Below are 14,757 nucleotides of genomic sequence, written 5' to 3'. Positions count from 1 at the left end.
TAGTTTGACATTCTTCTATCCATCGTTACGAGGAATTGTGGTTTCAGAACGGCTTTATTAGCTAATTAATGGGGATTTGTTCCTCCTTCCACTTCAACAAACTAACTAACGAGCTGGCTATACAGCTGTTCCGAGTATGGTATATTTAATTATTGACTAATTAATACTGATTTAAATGAAATCCATCTAGGTAAAGTCCAAAAAGCTCACTCAACTCAAAAACAAAATGTTGTTAGGCTTTTTAGTCTAAATTGATTTGAATTCAGATTAACCATTGATTTATTGTTAATGAACCGTGAGAATCTTCTAGTAAAATCTTTTTAGGGGGTGGTGAACGTTACTTGGACGTCGAGATTGCCAAGAGACTACGAAAGCCCGAGTCAGCGTAAAACTTCAAGCCAGTAAAATAGCTCTGATATCCGACAGGTAGTCCTTTCGGGATTACCGGTTTAGTGTTTCCTCAAGAAGTCGCACAGAGTACGAAGCTTAGAGGATTTTTAAGTCTATTTAGGCGTCTAACTTTCAGTTAGTATTATTATTAGTAGATTTGCTTTATTAAGCGTTCAGTTGATTCCTTTTTATCATAATAGACTGATGCCTCTTCAATACAAGAGATTCTACAAAAATCATATCAACAATGTTTGAGTCTAGTTGCTTGTTTACCTATCAGGTAGTGTCCTTTAATAAGCGATTAGTTGATCCCTCTTAACTACAACAGAATCTACAAAAATCGATAATGTATTATTGAAATGAGGTCAGTGTCATAATAAGCGTTGAACTGGTTCCCATTTAACACAGTGGACTGATTCCTCTTCAACATAGCAGATTGATACCCCTTTTAATACAAACGATTCTACAAAATCTATTTCTACAATATTTGGGTCTAGTTATGCTAGTCGTCCTGTTAGGTAAAGTTCTTAGTAGAGCATTTCTAATATATAACAGATTCTTCAAAAATGATTTACGTATTAATTTGCTCTAAGCAAGTTAGAGTTATAATAATTATTGAACTGTTTTCTCTCCAACATAACAAATTCTACAAAAATATTTTAAACTTTTGATCCCAATTGCTCGATATATAGATATAGACAATATCTCTTTATTATAATAGGTTTTACATTATTCATTTTTAGTCTGAGCAATCTGTATCAGGCTATATCTCGAATATATTCTCCCTTTTATAGTAAGGGGGATTATTAAGGTAACACATTGGATTGAATATTGGAATTCCATGACAAGTTTACAAGTTACCATCGTCTTTATTATCGCATACTACTCTGTGAATAATACTATTTAAATATGCTGTTTGTGGATATGTTCTTTTCTTGCCATGATTAGCCATGATGATACGATTACTGCCGGTTAGCACACACTAACTTGAGCCCAATGATCTTTGGACCCGTCTCATAGAAGTGCCCCGGTTTCTTAGTCTTGATCCTGTTTGACTTCAACTAAATATCTACCCATTCCCAATCCATTCTTACTTTTAAATAATCTGCTCCACTATCAACACCTAACCATATCCTAACCCATATACAAGTATTTGTAATGCTTTTCATGTTATCTGCTTGATACTATAACAACACCAACCATAACTGCAGATAGTGGAAGCAGATAGTGGTTGGCTGACTACTCATGCCATTACATTATTATAATAAATATTGTAATTTATTTTAAATTTTTAAACAACAAACTTAGTTTATTTGTTACTTATTGGTTTTCAGCAAACATATGTGGTACAGTTTTTTATAAGGTGAATGTATTTTTAATCTAAAGTCAACTTACTTATATATTGTAAATAATTAATTGGTTGTGACAATTTTTGTTATACATAAAAATTGTATAGGAATAAACTACAAACTAAATAAAGAAATGCTTTTAGGTCTGATATTTACCAGTAAATTTCTTTAATTTTGTAAATTTAATTTCTTTAATTAAATTTCTTTTAATTAAACTTAGATGAATTGCGATTGTAGGCAATTGTTGCAATTGATCTTTACCAAGAGCTAGCACGTTTATGTTCCTTTTTTTCGGTATCATCAACCAATGACTTCTTAAATATGTCATCTGTTGATTGTCTGGCTGTTGGAATGGATTCTGTTCGATTGCTCGAACACTGCGGTCAGCTCTGGGCATGCTCAGTTTTCTTATCATAACCGCCGGTGGTATAATCACTTTCGACTTCTTTCAATTCTATTTTCTGATCACGCATAGCTCTCTGCAAAACCAAATTATTAGCAATAACTGTTATATAGAAATATGATCTAAATTACCTTAACACATTCCTGATAAGTTTTAAAAAGCGGTGCACACATTGATTCATCCGTATTGCCCCTTAAAAATTGCTCTGAGAACCAAGTATTGAAGCAGGCATCGTATTGTTTTTTCAATTCCGTACACTCCTCACCCAGACTGTTCATTATAAATTAATAAATTAATTAATAAAAATTTTAAATAAATGCAAATCTTATCGAATGATAAAATTTTTATGTGATGTTTTGTAATTCTGCGGTTATTCAAACGTGATTCCTCCTTTCCTATCATAGAACTATCGAACAGCTGATTTGTATGTATTACTATTACAGTGCAGTTCAAAGTGTAAACTGTTCCCAAAAATTTTTGCACTGAGAATTTTGCAATATGAAAAGACTTTTAGCCAAGAGTTTAATTATTTAAAATTTTGGTCTTTTCATTTTTTTTGAAAACATTTTTTAATAATTTTATTATACAGAAATTTTTTTTATAATATTGTAAAGAAGTTTATTTAAGTTTATTTATGTATTATTTAAGTTAAGTTTAAGTTTTAATTATCTTACCTTACCCATTCATCTTTGCTTTTCTTTGGCTGAGGTTGGCTGAACCAACCAAAATTTGGTAAGATATCAAATAGCCACATATCAAAATATAATAAACCAGCAGAGTTTATTATAGGAAATGTTTATTGTTAAAAAAATTTTTATAAATAAAAATCACAAAACTTTTAACTTTCAAAATAATAATTTTTGGACTTTGGAACTTATCGATAGAAATATATAAAATGGCATGAGCTACTGAGATTTTTTTTGATCAAAAGCTGTCAGTATTAAAAATATAATATAATACTCTAAGTAGCCAATATACAACATTTACAGACTAGTGTTATTTGAATTGCATTCCATGGAAGTATAAGAATATTAAACACTGATATTAGAGTCGTAACTTAAGTCTTAATATTAACTTAAGCCGTGTTTAAGTCATTAGTTTTGCTGACATAATTTATATCTAATTAAATTGCTTTGTTACAGGCAACTAATACGGCCACTTGTTATTTATTTTTCATTTTGTCCCGCATCTTATTCTCTCAAGTGAAAAGCTTTCTGTAGTTTGAAAGAAGAGTGCTCCCAAATTGCATTAACTACAAGCGTAGAACTAATGGCATACATTTTCCCAATATCACTACTCAGCTCAATTTGGTATCCGACCTACTTAATAGAATGCAGTACAATCCTCTGAAATTCCTGGCCCATTATCTGGACGACATCGTCAGATTTTTTCCTGATATTCTTTACTCAGCTCAATTTCGTATCGACTGCTTAATAAAATGCGGTACAAAGCTTCCCAATTCCTGGCCCTAGCAGGAAATGAAAAATCCCCCCTTCTTCTTCTCACTTGCTTCTAATTTTGGTCTAAATATTATTGTGGTTTAAATGCTAAGCTTTCATTGAAATTGACTTCTAGATTTTGCTTTTACGATCCAATAACAGAAATTTGCTTTATTCGAAAATTCGATCTCTAATTTGTTCAGAGCAAAACATTCAAGCAATGTGAAGCGTATGAAAAACTTCAATAGTTACAATGGCTTTCGGTGCTTTCCAACTACCAGAAAAAAAATAATTTATACTTGAGTCAGGTTTGAGATTTAAATTGCGAACGTGAAATCAACCCTAATTCTACCGCATTGTACTGTACTCCATCTGTTTATGAACTCATTTCTCAGTAGGTGGAACACGGCTTTTTTGTAGGACTTTAGCCCGCAACTAAAGTCACTTCCTATGAATTAGAGAATTTCTTTTATTAAAAATGAAATAATGCTGAAATATAATTTGTAAAAGTTGCAACAAAAAAATGGGAAATAACATTTAAATCATTCAATTATAATATTAAATATATATTTGATCATTCGAGAATAATTCTCATGTGGCTGAGATCAGCACAACATCAATTTCCTACTAGGCAGTGTACGTGAACAGCTGTGCTGGTGGGGTTATTTTCTTACATCTGTTCTCAGCATTTTTCAAGCACGTTAGAATTGCTGTACCCGGCCGCTGAAGTTGCATTTTAATAATAAATTGAAATTTTATAATACTAAGTCAAAAATAAAAATGAATAATTTAATTAGAAATACATTTCGTTGGGCTACAATTGCCACAAATACCACCCCAAATGCATTGAAAAATGTATTTGGCAAACGGGACTTTACGCGGACCTTGTGGCACATGTCCAAGACTCCAGAGAATTCAGGATATAACACAGTACTTGACTTACATAAGCCGAGCATAAACTGTAGCTGCGGTTGTGGGGGAAAAAAACATGTGCACACGAAAGGTTAGTAGATTTTTAATTTTATTTCATAATTTATTAAGTTATCGTGCTGTACGTTACATAACCTAAAAAAATGATGTAAATGGAATAATAATTTTGAAAATGATCTAATTACTTAATTATAATAATTTAAACGATTAATTGTTTTAGGTGAACGTGAATTGGTAGAATTCTTAACAGAAGAAATTATTGCTGAACGCAAATCTCAAAAATTCAAGAACGTGCCCACCTGTGTGGATGGCTTCAATGTTAAATTGGATGGTGCAGAAGTTGAATTAAGCAAAGTTGGAGATAAGGAAAAGTGAGTACATTTAATACTTATTATATATCTAAATTTTATTTATTTTCGTTTTGCTAGAATTGTGGTTAATTTTAATGTAAACCATACAGTTGATTCTGAGGAGGAACCAGAAATTAATCCTAATGATGATAAACCAAATATTGGTGAAATGCGTAGTAAACCACAATTTGAAGTTGACATTGTGAGAGGCAACACGACACTATCTTTCACTTGCTCTTTTCTTCAGGGCACTGCACAGGAGGGCGAATACAGTAAGTAGTGTCATCGACAAATTAAATAGATGTGATAGGTTGAGAAATTTAGTTATTTGGTTCAATTATGAATTTTATTTTACAGCTTGTGAATAATACAAAAATTAATATAATATAGGTTTTATGCAAGTGAATAAAGAATTGATTATAGAATTGTTACATTACAAATGCATCAAATGCTCCCGAACTCAAGATAATTATAAATTTTGCTGACAGAAACTCAAGTCTTTTCTTCAAAATCATAATCAAATATGGTATATTAAATTAAAACTGTAAGTCCTGATGAAGTACCTTAAATAACTATATAGGCAAGACACTGCAGTAACGGAAAATATAATACACAACAGTTCCGAAACTGCTTATTCAACATTAAATCGAGTCATCAATATTAAGCGAAAAGTTTATTAGATATACATATCTATATAAGTATATATTTTATAGAATTTATTGGTTTAATTAAAGAATATAGATGATGTCGAAAAATTCTAATTAGTAGAGTTGTAGAGTTGAATTTCTAAGTTAAAGTTTTTAGTCAAAATATCTCTTGTAAATAAATTCGACCTCAAACACTGATAATATATAAAGAGATAGTTATTATAGTCTTCTAGCGTCTTTAGTGAAACCTGAGATCAAAAAAAAAAGCTGTGGTATATAGGTGCATATCGCTTTAATGGAATAGTATAAACTCAATTCTTTCACTAAGAGGGTTCAGTTTTGTTTCATTGAATATCTCAAATACTAAACCAAAACAAATGTTTAACCTTAACGAAATTCTCAGACATTCAGTGACGATATTCTGCTACCAGGATACCCTGCTTTTTTATGAATATTTTAAATAACTAAGCGGAAGAAATTCTACACTTTAGCAAAATTCTCGCTTTTCATGATTATTTTATTAAATGACACAAGAGTTTATAGAATTTCTGATCTGAACTTCCCCTGAATTACACATACCCTATTTTTTACCAATATTCTTTGATTACATACAATACATCTATGACTCTATAATTGATCTATTAATTCCCGAAACAAATCTTAAAGCACATATACGTTAAATAAACTCTATTGATTTTGTAGATTTTTTGACTTACCTCATTATTACATAAAAATATTAAAGCGACAAATAATTAATTTTTTTTTAGATGATGTATTCGGAATTGATGAAATGGTCTTATATGAAAATGAATGGAATGACAAAGTTTATGCTGTCGCTGGCGATGTTTTGGATGGTGTAAGTATTTATTTGGGGATTATTAATAGAAAAAATAGGTGAAAATAGGTTAATTGTAAAAGGAGTGGGTATGGGAATGAATAGGAAAATAAAAACTTGACTTGATACAAGTGAAGAAAGACAGTGGAGTCACATATCTATTAGATTTTAATTGATGAATTAAACAATTGGGTGAGATTAGACTGAGAAGAACAGCAGTTGATGCACCTGCTAGAACTGTTAAAGCATAAAAAGTAACCATTTTAGAGGTGACCATAATCTGTATAAAGGCAAGGAAGTATTGATCTTGTTTTTAGGACACTATACCGAATTTTAAAACATCGGTATTTCGCATATTGGCGGCAGTGGTTATGATACTATCTAAAACAGCACATGGAATTACGAAGATAGAGGTGTTTTTTTGCGGGATTCTTAAATTCATCAATTTTTACAATATATATCCTATTATATATCTTACTCCAAATATATAGATAATATACATGTGCTATTTACTTCAAGAAGTAAAGTATGTAGATTGTATGTCTAGAGAATCATTAAATACTTTCTTGACGCCAGTATTCTTGTAGTTAGAATCAATCCTCCGTTTACGTTGTTGTTGCAGTAACTCGTATAGCAAAAACACGAATCAATTACATACAAATATATAGAAGTAATGGGAGTAGTTGAAGAAATTGTGAGGTTACAATATGTGAGGTTTACGTAGAGCTCAGGCTAATTTTGCTGATTAGCAGTGTAAAATTATCCTGGTTGATGTGAAGGAACTTCGAAAACTTTTATGAATGAACACTTTATTCATAGGGTTCATTCAATCTCATGAATGAACCAACCCTATGTGTGTACAGTTGGATAGATAATAGATGGGTGGTATTATAGAGATGTCTATTCTATATTATATTAAAAATCAGAACTTTACTTCAATTAACTAATTAAACTTTTCTAAATTTTTTTTAGTATTTGTATGATTTGCTGATGAACTTATTGGAGGAGAAAGGAGTCACAAATGAATTTGCTGAAAAATTAAGTGACCTAGCCACTGCCTATGAACATGCATCTTATATTAAACTTTTGGAAAATTTGTCAAAGTTTTCATCTGGAAAACCAATGTAAATTATTTTTAGTTTAAAAGGGATTTTTGTTCTAAAAATATTTGTGTTTTAACTGAACAGAAAATATTTCATATATATTTTTTTCCTTAAATTGTAATTACCGCTGTATTTTTAAGAGTATATTTTACTAAAATAGTTTAAATTAAATTGACGAATGAACATTGATTGTTTCATATATGAATTTTGTCTTATATTCCTTTGCTTAGAGACATATGAATATATGAATTTCGTCAATTTAATACTTTTAAAATTTTGATCTGTAATTTAAGCTCATAATTGTTATTTCCATTAAGTATTTCGATTAGTTTTTACAAGCCTTAACAATAATTTTATTTACAAATATTTTTATTTAACAGCATTTGTAATTAAATTATATAAAATGTTTAAATCTATTGTTATAATTAGATACATTTTGAAACACATATATCTCTATATATACTGAACATAAAAAATGTTATATATAATAAAGTAACGTAATTCAATTTTTTTAAATAGTTGGTTGTTAATTATTAAAAAAATATAGGCATTTCTTTGAAATTTATTGGAGAAAGATATGAAGATGTTTATAGAATAATTTTTTAACTTAATGGAACATTTATTAAGTGTGACTTTGACTGGTAGTCAAATGAATGATATGGACGATGTTTACTAATTAAATACATATCTTTTAACATCAATGTATAATACACTTGTTTCAGGTTGTAAAACCTGTGGTCAGGATTATAAAACCTGTAGTCAGGTTGTAAAACATGTCAGGGTTTAAGTTGCGGTGTTTACTTTAAAGTAACATCAATTAATAATATGTGTTTCGGGTTTAAGTTCTGGTCTTTTTGGCAGATCATGTGTCATTCGATGCGATAATAGTGGAGCACAGAACTCACTTTATAATTTACATCTTTGCCTAATGAATAAAGTTTGGTTAGATTGGAGCGGAGGCCTTGTGTCTAAAACCTACTTGAGCTCAAATAATGGCTCGTTGATATACTAAGTATTAGAATTATTCATACGCAGACTAGACGGTCACTATACGAACAAGGTTGAAAGGTACGACTTCCTCAATTCAAGTAAAATTGAACCAACCTAACAAGTCTATAAACTTGGGCAAGTTCTTAGTTTTGCAGGATGGCAGCTCTGTCAAGTCGGTAAGAACAGGTATGGGCCTCAGGATTTCTAATCTTGTTTTAAATAATGATGAACACTGTTAAATGAAGTAAAGTACAGTTTCCACCTCATTGCAGAGCCACTCTTATAGCATGTCTTTTAAGTCCGCAATAATCCTTCATTACCGATACTGTAACGCTGAGCAGGTTAAGCGTTGAAATAGGTTGAAGTAGCTGATGGGTACGTTTCTTGTCTAGTTTGAATCAGGTCAATCTTGAGATTCTGAAAGAGGAAAGTAGAGAGGTTTTTACTTCTTGCAGTATTTACCGTTAATATACTCTTAATCCAAATATTTAAATTTTATGTATATATTTTAGAAGACAGGTAATATAAAGTACAGGTTATTTTTTAAAAAAGATTTCTTTTACTTTATAAAAAAACGTCTATTTTATAATGTATTTGAGCTACAGCTCACCTGTTCCAAGAGCATCGGTGGTTCAGTGGTAGAATGCTCGCCTGCCACGCGGGCGGCCCGGGTTCGATTCCCGGCCGATGCAACTCGATTTTTTGCAATAATTTTTTAATTCCCAGCTCAGATTTTAATAGTTAAACATTTTACTATAAAATAAAATTTTTTATTTAGTAATTTTAGTTAGAATATGCGAAGGTGTTGTTTTATTAGATACACTGTAAAAGAATTAAATGAGTTAAACGAATTAATAATATTACTTTATTTCATACATAGATCTGTAATAGATAGAGATTGTAGTAGCGGTAGTTTTGGAAGCTTTAGGAGACTTGGACCTACTACGATGAATACAATCAGTGACTTTTACGTTTATATTTAAATCCGTATTAAAAGAAAAAATATTTTTCTTATTTTTTATTATATTTTAATAATATTTTTCTTTTATGACAATGTGTTAAAAAAAATCCATTAAAATGTAAGTATAAAGTAGTTATAATTTTTGTTAAATTTATGAAACAAATAGCGTAATAATAAAAAAAAAAGAGTTGCATCGGCCGGGAATCGAACCCGGGCCGCCCGCGTGGCAGGCGAGCATTCTACCACTGAACCACCGATGCTTATTTGATCACGTGTATAAAATAAAATAAGTAACATACCATTCAATACTGCAATAATACAATACCTATAGCAATTAAGCTATTTTCTAGTAAAAAAGTTCAACATAATGTGGTGTATATAGAAATGCGCCTTATATCATGTTTCCATTGCAGCTAAAACTACTTATGTTAATAAAATGAAGATTTGGTCGTTTCTATTGGTATAAGCTAATTTATGCATGAAAAATGCAGTGAAAACTCTTCTAACGGACACCTCTGTTAAGCGGACATTTTTGTTAAGCGGATACCTTTGTTAAGCGGACACCTCTCTTGAGTGAACAATTTTTCCGAAACCAGATTTTTGTATTATTCAGAGCAAGTTAAACCGTTTTGGGCGGTGGACATAGAATTTCTGTGAAATTCTGTAAAATACTCCTCTTGGCCGGACGTGAACTCCTTAATAACGAATAAATAAATGGAGTTAAAAAAATCTTAAGACAATAAGACTTAATGAAAATTAGGGACCCCCCTCCTAAGATGAAAATGTTTACCAATTCCTTCTAATATTCAATTCCTTTTCTTTAATTTAAATTAATTAATTTTTAGTGTTTACGATTTTCATATTTCATATAAGCTGTAATTTTTTCTTTCAGAGTTCTAAAAAAAACAGCATTAAGTCTGGTTTGTACAGATTGCTTAGAACAAAGAAAATTAAGGATTATTTAAAAATCTATTATAATATATTGGGTCATATTGGTAAGTATCCATGCTTTTTTATCACTAGATGGTGTTGGTGCCATAAACAGGTTAAACGATGATGCTTCAAAAGTGACATTTCAGGCTATATGTTTTGTGAAGGCAGTTTTGTAGTTCGTTTCGAGTGATAATTTTTTATAAAAGTAGAAAGCATTCAATTATGTCTACTATATCTTATTTAAAGAGGGAAACATTTTAGATTCCAGTTTAAAATTTTAAGTATAAAGTTAGTTAGTTGTGGTGGAAGGAGGAACGAATCCTCCTCAATTAGCTAAGAAAGCCGTTTTGAATCCATAAATCCTCGAAATAATCGGTAGAAAAGTATAAGGTTAATGAGCAGTAATAAATAAACAATTCGAAAACTAATACTAAAGTAAGCAGACCATTTATGACAGAAGATATATAATAATGATGAACAATGTCTAGAAAATATGTGGTAGCATCTATACTCTAGCTTGACTGTTTGACTATAAAAATTCTATTAAATAAGATTTATATTTCATATACTTTGCTATTTCCAAGTATTCATATTCATATAATTTTTATGTGTTTTGAAGGTGATATTATGTTTAAATCATTTTCATCAAGATTTAATTAAAAGATGCCACATATTTGTAATTCAGTTTCGACAAAAAGTTCGATTTCATCATTTGCAACTCGCGAAGGGAAATTCATTTTAGATTCAAATCCGATTTCTGTTTCTGATGATGAATAAATAAAACAAAGTAAAGTGCATACAACAATTTAAGTTAAAGTATCTTCAGCTCTAAACTTTAGTAAACAATTTTTGACATTAGCACCATTCACATGGATTGACTTTATGACGATGACTTCGTTTCTTAACTTCTTCTTGGATGTGCAAATTATTGCACATAAACTTCAATGTAAAGTGGTAATCGGCAAAGTGACTGGCATCTTAAGTTCGCTACCTTAGATTGTATCTTGGATTTCATTCTATTTTAATCACAAGTGAAGACATATATTACAGTTACAGCAAAAATAAATGTTTTGTTGCTAAAGACAAACATATGATGAGAATTTGAAAACAATACATTGTATATGAGATGTGAACACGTTCGTATGGCAGATGCAACCCAAACTCCTACGAAATTGATTGGGTGCTCTAAAATATTGATATTTTTTTTGATTTTAATTAAATTTTTTTTATTTATAAGATATAAAAAGTATTGGCAAATAAACTAAGCAAAAACTAACTAAAAAAAAAATAGATAGAGCTATATAGGAATTAAGTTTTTTATAGTATTCGATTGTAATAGATAGATGACAAAGCGCCATCTATTCATCAAAAACAACACTAAAACTGAGATGTCAATTAATTATTTCGTTTTAAGAAAATAAGCAAAATTTCTTCAATTTATTGTTAAAAAATGGTGTTTGAAGTTTAAGTGTCAGAGTATTTTTGGACAGTCGAAAAAGTTTGGACAACGTGCAGAAATTGAGTTCTAAAGCTCCATCTATTCATCAATAACAGCACTAAAACTGGGATGTCAATGAATTATTTCGTTTTTAAAAAATAGGCAAAATTTGTTTAATGTGCAGTTACCAAACGCTGTTTGAGCTTTAAGTGTCAGAGTCGAAAAAGTTTGGATATCGCGCGGAAATTGAATTCTTCGTAAAACAAAATTTAAAGGCAATGGAAATAATTCATATTTAATGATAAATATATTACAAAATATGTATAAAATAAATGTATATCAGTTCCTTTCAAAATGATAACTTATACGTGTGTTGGATTAATTAAAATTGATTGTCCAAACCCTAATGATGATCGAAGGAAATGGTGTCCAAAAACTGCTTCAACGTCAAAAATCGTTGCAAAAATGCAGATCATTGGATTCGGGAGATATTCGATTTACCTAGAGATATTTAGTAAAAGTATTAGAAAGTTCATAAAACACATCGGCCAAAATTTTGTATCAAGTTTTGGGTTTTAAACGGAAGTGTGAGTAATTTAAAGGAATGCAGCATTCGTAAGAAACTTATTTACATAAATAGAACTTTGTCAGCAACATCTGGAATATTTTTTTTATTTTAGATAAGATCTTTATTATACGTCGTTTTAACACTACATTTTATCACAATCTGTCACCATAATCTTGAATAGGTCAAAGAATGATGTAAGTTCAGCTCTTCTGTTCCGAAGCGGGTTTGTGTCTAAAAGGTGTTTGCATTAGTTTTTGGCAAAAAGAGTTTTGTTTGTAGATTACTGATAAAAATAAATAACTCAGACTATTATTGCATCCTTTTGGACCAATTGATAGTTGATTACAGACGTAGTTTTAAATCAGAGGGGGAAGTAATTCATTTCTAAAAAATTTGTTTAATATCATAAATTTTGGACTTCAGTTATTGCCAATTTCACTAAGATAATGTAGTGCTTTTCCGGTTTTAAATAGACATCTTGTATAATTTGCTTCAGTTATTTTGTGGTTCCTTTCATGATATTTAATCACCAAAGCATTCTCTCTATTTTATAAAATTGTTGGTATAGTTTTTAATACTGACATCACAATCTTCGCGTTTTCTTAAGTTCGTTCTTCTAGATTTTTTAAGTCAGTGTTTTAATTGTTTTTTGGTAGAATATGCAAGATATATATATATATATATCAGAGTATGTATAAATGTGTCCAAGAACATGTTTCTATCGCATTTTTTTCTTAGGAAATTTTTGGCTATGATAAAATATGCTTCTATCGTTTTTTGTTTAGGTCTTTTTCTACCTCTTCCAAGGCTTTATTTAAATTGTTCTTTTGTCTTATAAATTAAGAAATTTGTGGTTATGGTAACATGTGCAAAATCCATATACTATATTTAAATGACTCCAAGAACATACGTCTATCAAAGATACATATTTTAACAGGTATCCAAATTTTTATAATTTCTACAGTCAAATTGCCATAACTCGAACTTCTATAACTCGAACGAAGTAGAGCACAACAGGGTTTAGAGAGCAAATTACATACAATAACAAAAAAGTTCTTTAACTCGAAGTCCCTATAAGACGAACCTTTTCTTTTCAAACTTATCCATAAATTTCTAATATCGATATCAATCTCAGAAAGCATGTCTTAATCGCATGGAAAGAAAATCACGTTAAAAAAAATTAAAATACATATACATCTATACAAAATCTATATTATGTATATTATGTATTATCACTTTAAATATTTTAAATACTTTTTTAAAGAATGTTATGTGTCAATGTATGAGTAAAAGAATTTGAACAGATTAACCTTTCGTGGGTACTTCTATCTAAGTAATTTCTTAGAAAATCATGTATCCATCTCTACAAAACTTAACGAATCAAATGCCACATAAAATATTATTCTTATAGATTAATTCTTATTAATTAATTAGTTTTTTTATCGAGGATATAAATATTAGAATCTAAATACCATTTCTCCATCTACAATGTATTTCTTGCTATTTGAAATATTTTCGGGATTTCCCTGAAGTATCTATCTTCTATCATTTAATTAGCATTTATTGTGTCCTATCAGTTTTATTCTAATACAAAAGTGTTTTTAATTTGTAAAATATATTTTGTTAAATTGTTAACAACATTTTGTTGTTGTTGTTGTTGTTGCTGTTTATGGTGTCAAATATATTTAATTAATAATACAAATTGCTATCAAGGCCGCTTGTGGAAGCTGTAGTCGCCACATTACATTCAACTTTTATCTGCGCTTTGGTTTGTGGTTTTGAGATGCTGACGATTATTAGCTCTCGACGGTGTGATGAACTGGCTCTCAGATTTATGACCTGATATTAGTAAAGCAATTTCAGACTTGTAGTTTTTATGCCGATTTTTTAATGAACTTATATTTTATATTTTTATTATTTTTTTCTGTTTTACGAGTTAGGTATATAGTAGAAGAAGGTTAGATTTCGAACGGATGACAATTTGTATTGTTAATTTTGTAATACGAATGCGATGTATTAAATATAATTACGAAATTAATTATATTTAACATTACTAAGCGTTTTCTCCTCGCTTCAATGGAATTTTTTTTTAAAGAATTACTTTATTACTGTTGCTATAAAAATATTTATACAAAAAATAATTTATTTTTGAAGTTATTCCATTTTATGATATATGCATTTGATATTTTTGAATGATAAATAATTAATTCCAAAAGTAGTTTATTATTAAAAAGATATAGTGAACTATGGAATACATATGCAATGTACAGGGCGAAATATCTAAGTAGAGCCCGTTTTCGAATACATTAAAACTAGAGATCTTGCTCGTGCACTATACTAAGAAATAATAAAAAATATTTCTTGACATTAAACTTATATATAATAATATAAATAAAATAAAGTATATATAGTAGTTTAGTG

At 29.7% G+C, this 14,757-nt stretch overlaps 3 protein-coding genes and 2 non-coding genes across 6 annotated transcripts in view; 3 read left to right on the top strand and 2 right to left on the bottom strand.

The window, feature by feature from the left end:
• The window catches only part of LOC119677656 (ERI1 exoribonuclease 2-like), a 327,184-nt gene that overhangs the window by 63,596 nt on the left and 248,831 nt on the right, over positions 1-14,757 (top strand). The window lies entirely within an intron of this gene.
• Positions 1,877-2,967, bottom strand: LOC119677662 (TP53-regulated inhibitor of apoptosis 1-like). Of its 2 annotated transcripts, none has more exons than XM_038089110.1 (3): positions 2,817-2,967; positions 2,274-2,412; positions 1,877-2,218 (listed from the first exon to the last, which is right to left on the bottom strand). In XM_038089110.1, exons 1-3 carry the CDS (start codon positions 2,894-2,896, stop codon positions 2,123-2,125), a joined length of 315 nt encoding a protein of 104 aa, XP_037945038.1. In that variant the 5' UTR covers positions 2,897-2,967; the 3' UTR covers positions 1,877-2,122. The 2 variants fall into 2 exon arrangements, with proteins under 2 accessions (XP_037945038.1, XP_037945039.1); XM_038089111.1 differs by having other exon boundaries at positions 2,822-2,967.
• Positions 4,256-7,956, top strand: LOC119677659 (complement component 1 Q subcomponent-binding protein, mitochondrial-like). Its single transcript, XM_038089107.1, has 5 exons — positions 4,256-4,584; positions 4,732-4,882; positions 4,940-5,133; positions 6,276-6,364; positions 7,316-7,956. The coding sequence occupies exons 1-5, from the start codon at positions 4,362-4,364 to the stop codon at positions 7,469-7,471; spliced, it is 813 nt and encodes a 270-aa protein (XP_037945035.1). The 5' UTR covers positions 4,256-4,361; the 3' UTR covers positions 7,472-7,956.
• On the top strand, positions 9,058-9,128 carry Trnag-gcc. The gene has a single exon. It is a non-coding gene; the product is annotated as a tRNA-Gly (tRNA).
• Trnag-gcc lies at positions 9,587-9,657 on the bottom strand. Its single transcript has one exon. It is a non-coding gene; the product is annotated as a tRNA-Gly (tRNA).

The sequence above is a fragment of the Teleopsis dalmanni genome, chromosome 2, assembly GCF_002237135.1.
Source record: "Teleopsis dalmanni isolate 2A chromosome 2, ASM223713v2, whole genome shotgun sequence".
NCBI classification, from domain to species: Eukaryota; Metazoa; Arthropoda; class Insecta; order Diptera; family Diopsidae; genus Teleopsis; species Teleopsis dalmanni.
Note: the sequence above shows the minus strand (reverse complement) of the source record. Positions and strands in the feature narration are given on the sequence as shown.

What these genes read in the sequence shown, in the direction of transcription:
- LOC119677659 (XM_038089107.1), top strand. Translation starts at nt 4,362, where the DNA reads ATGAATAATTTAATTAGAAATACATTTCGTTGGGCTACAATTGCCACA. An exon ending in AAAACATGTGCACACGAAAG is followed by an intron (nt 4,585 to 4,731) that starts GTTAGTAGATTT and finishes TAATTGTTTTAG; the next exon opens with GTGAACGTGAATTGGTAGAA. An exon ending in TGCACAGGAGGGCGAATACA is followed by an intron (nt 5,134 to 6,275) that starts GTAAGTAGTGTC and finishes ATTTTTTTTTAG; the next exon opens with ATGATGTATTCGGAATTGAT.
- LOC119677662 (XM_038089110.1), bottom strand. Translation starts at nt 2,896, where the DNA reads ATGTGGCTATTTGATATCTTACCAAATTTTGGTTGGTTCAGCCAACCT. An exon ending in AGCAAAGATGAATGGGTAAG is followed by an intron (nt 2,413 to 2,816) that starts GTAAGATAATTA and finishes TATAATGAACAG; the next exon opens with TCTGGGTGAGGAGTGTACGG. An exon ending in CTTATCAGGAATGTGTTAAG is followed by an intron (nt 2,219 to 2,273) that starts GTAATTTAGATC and finishes TTGGTTTTGCAG; the next exon opens with AGAGCTATGCGTGATCAGAA.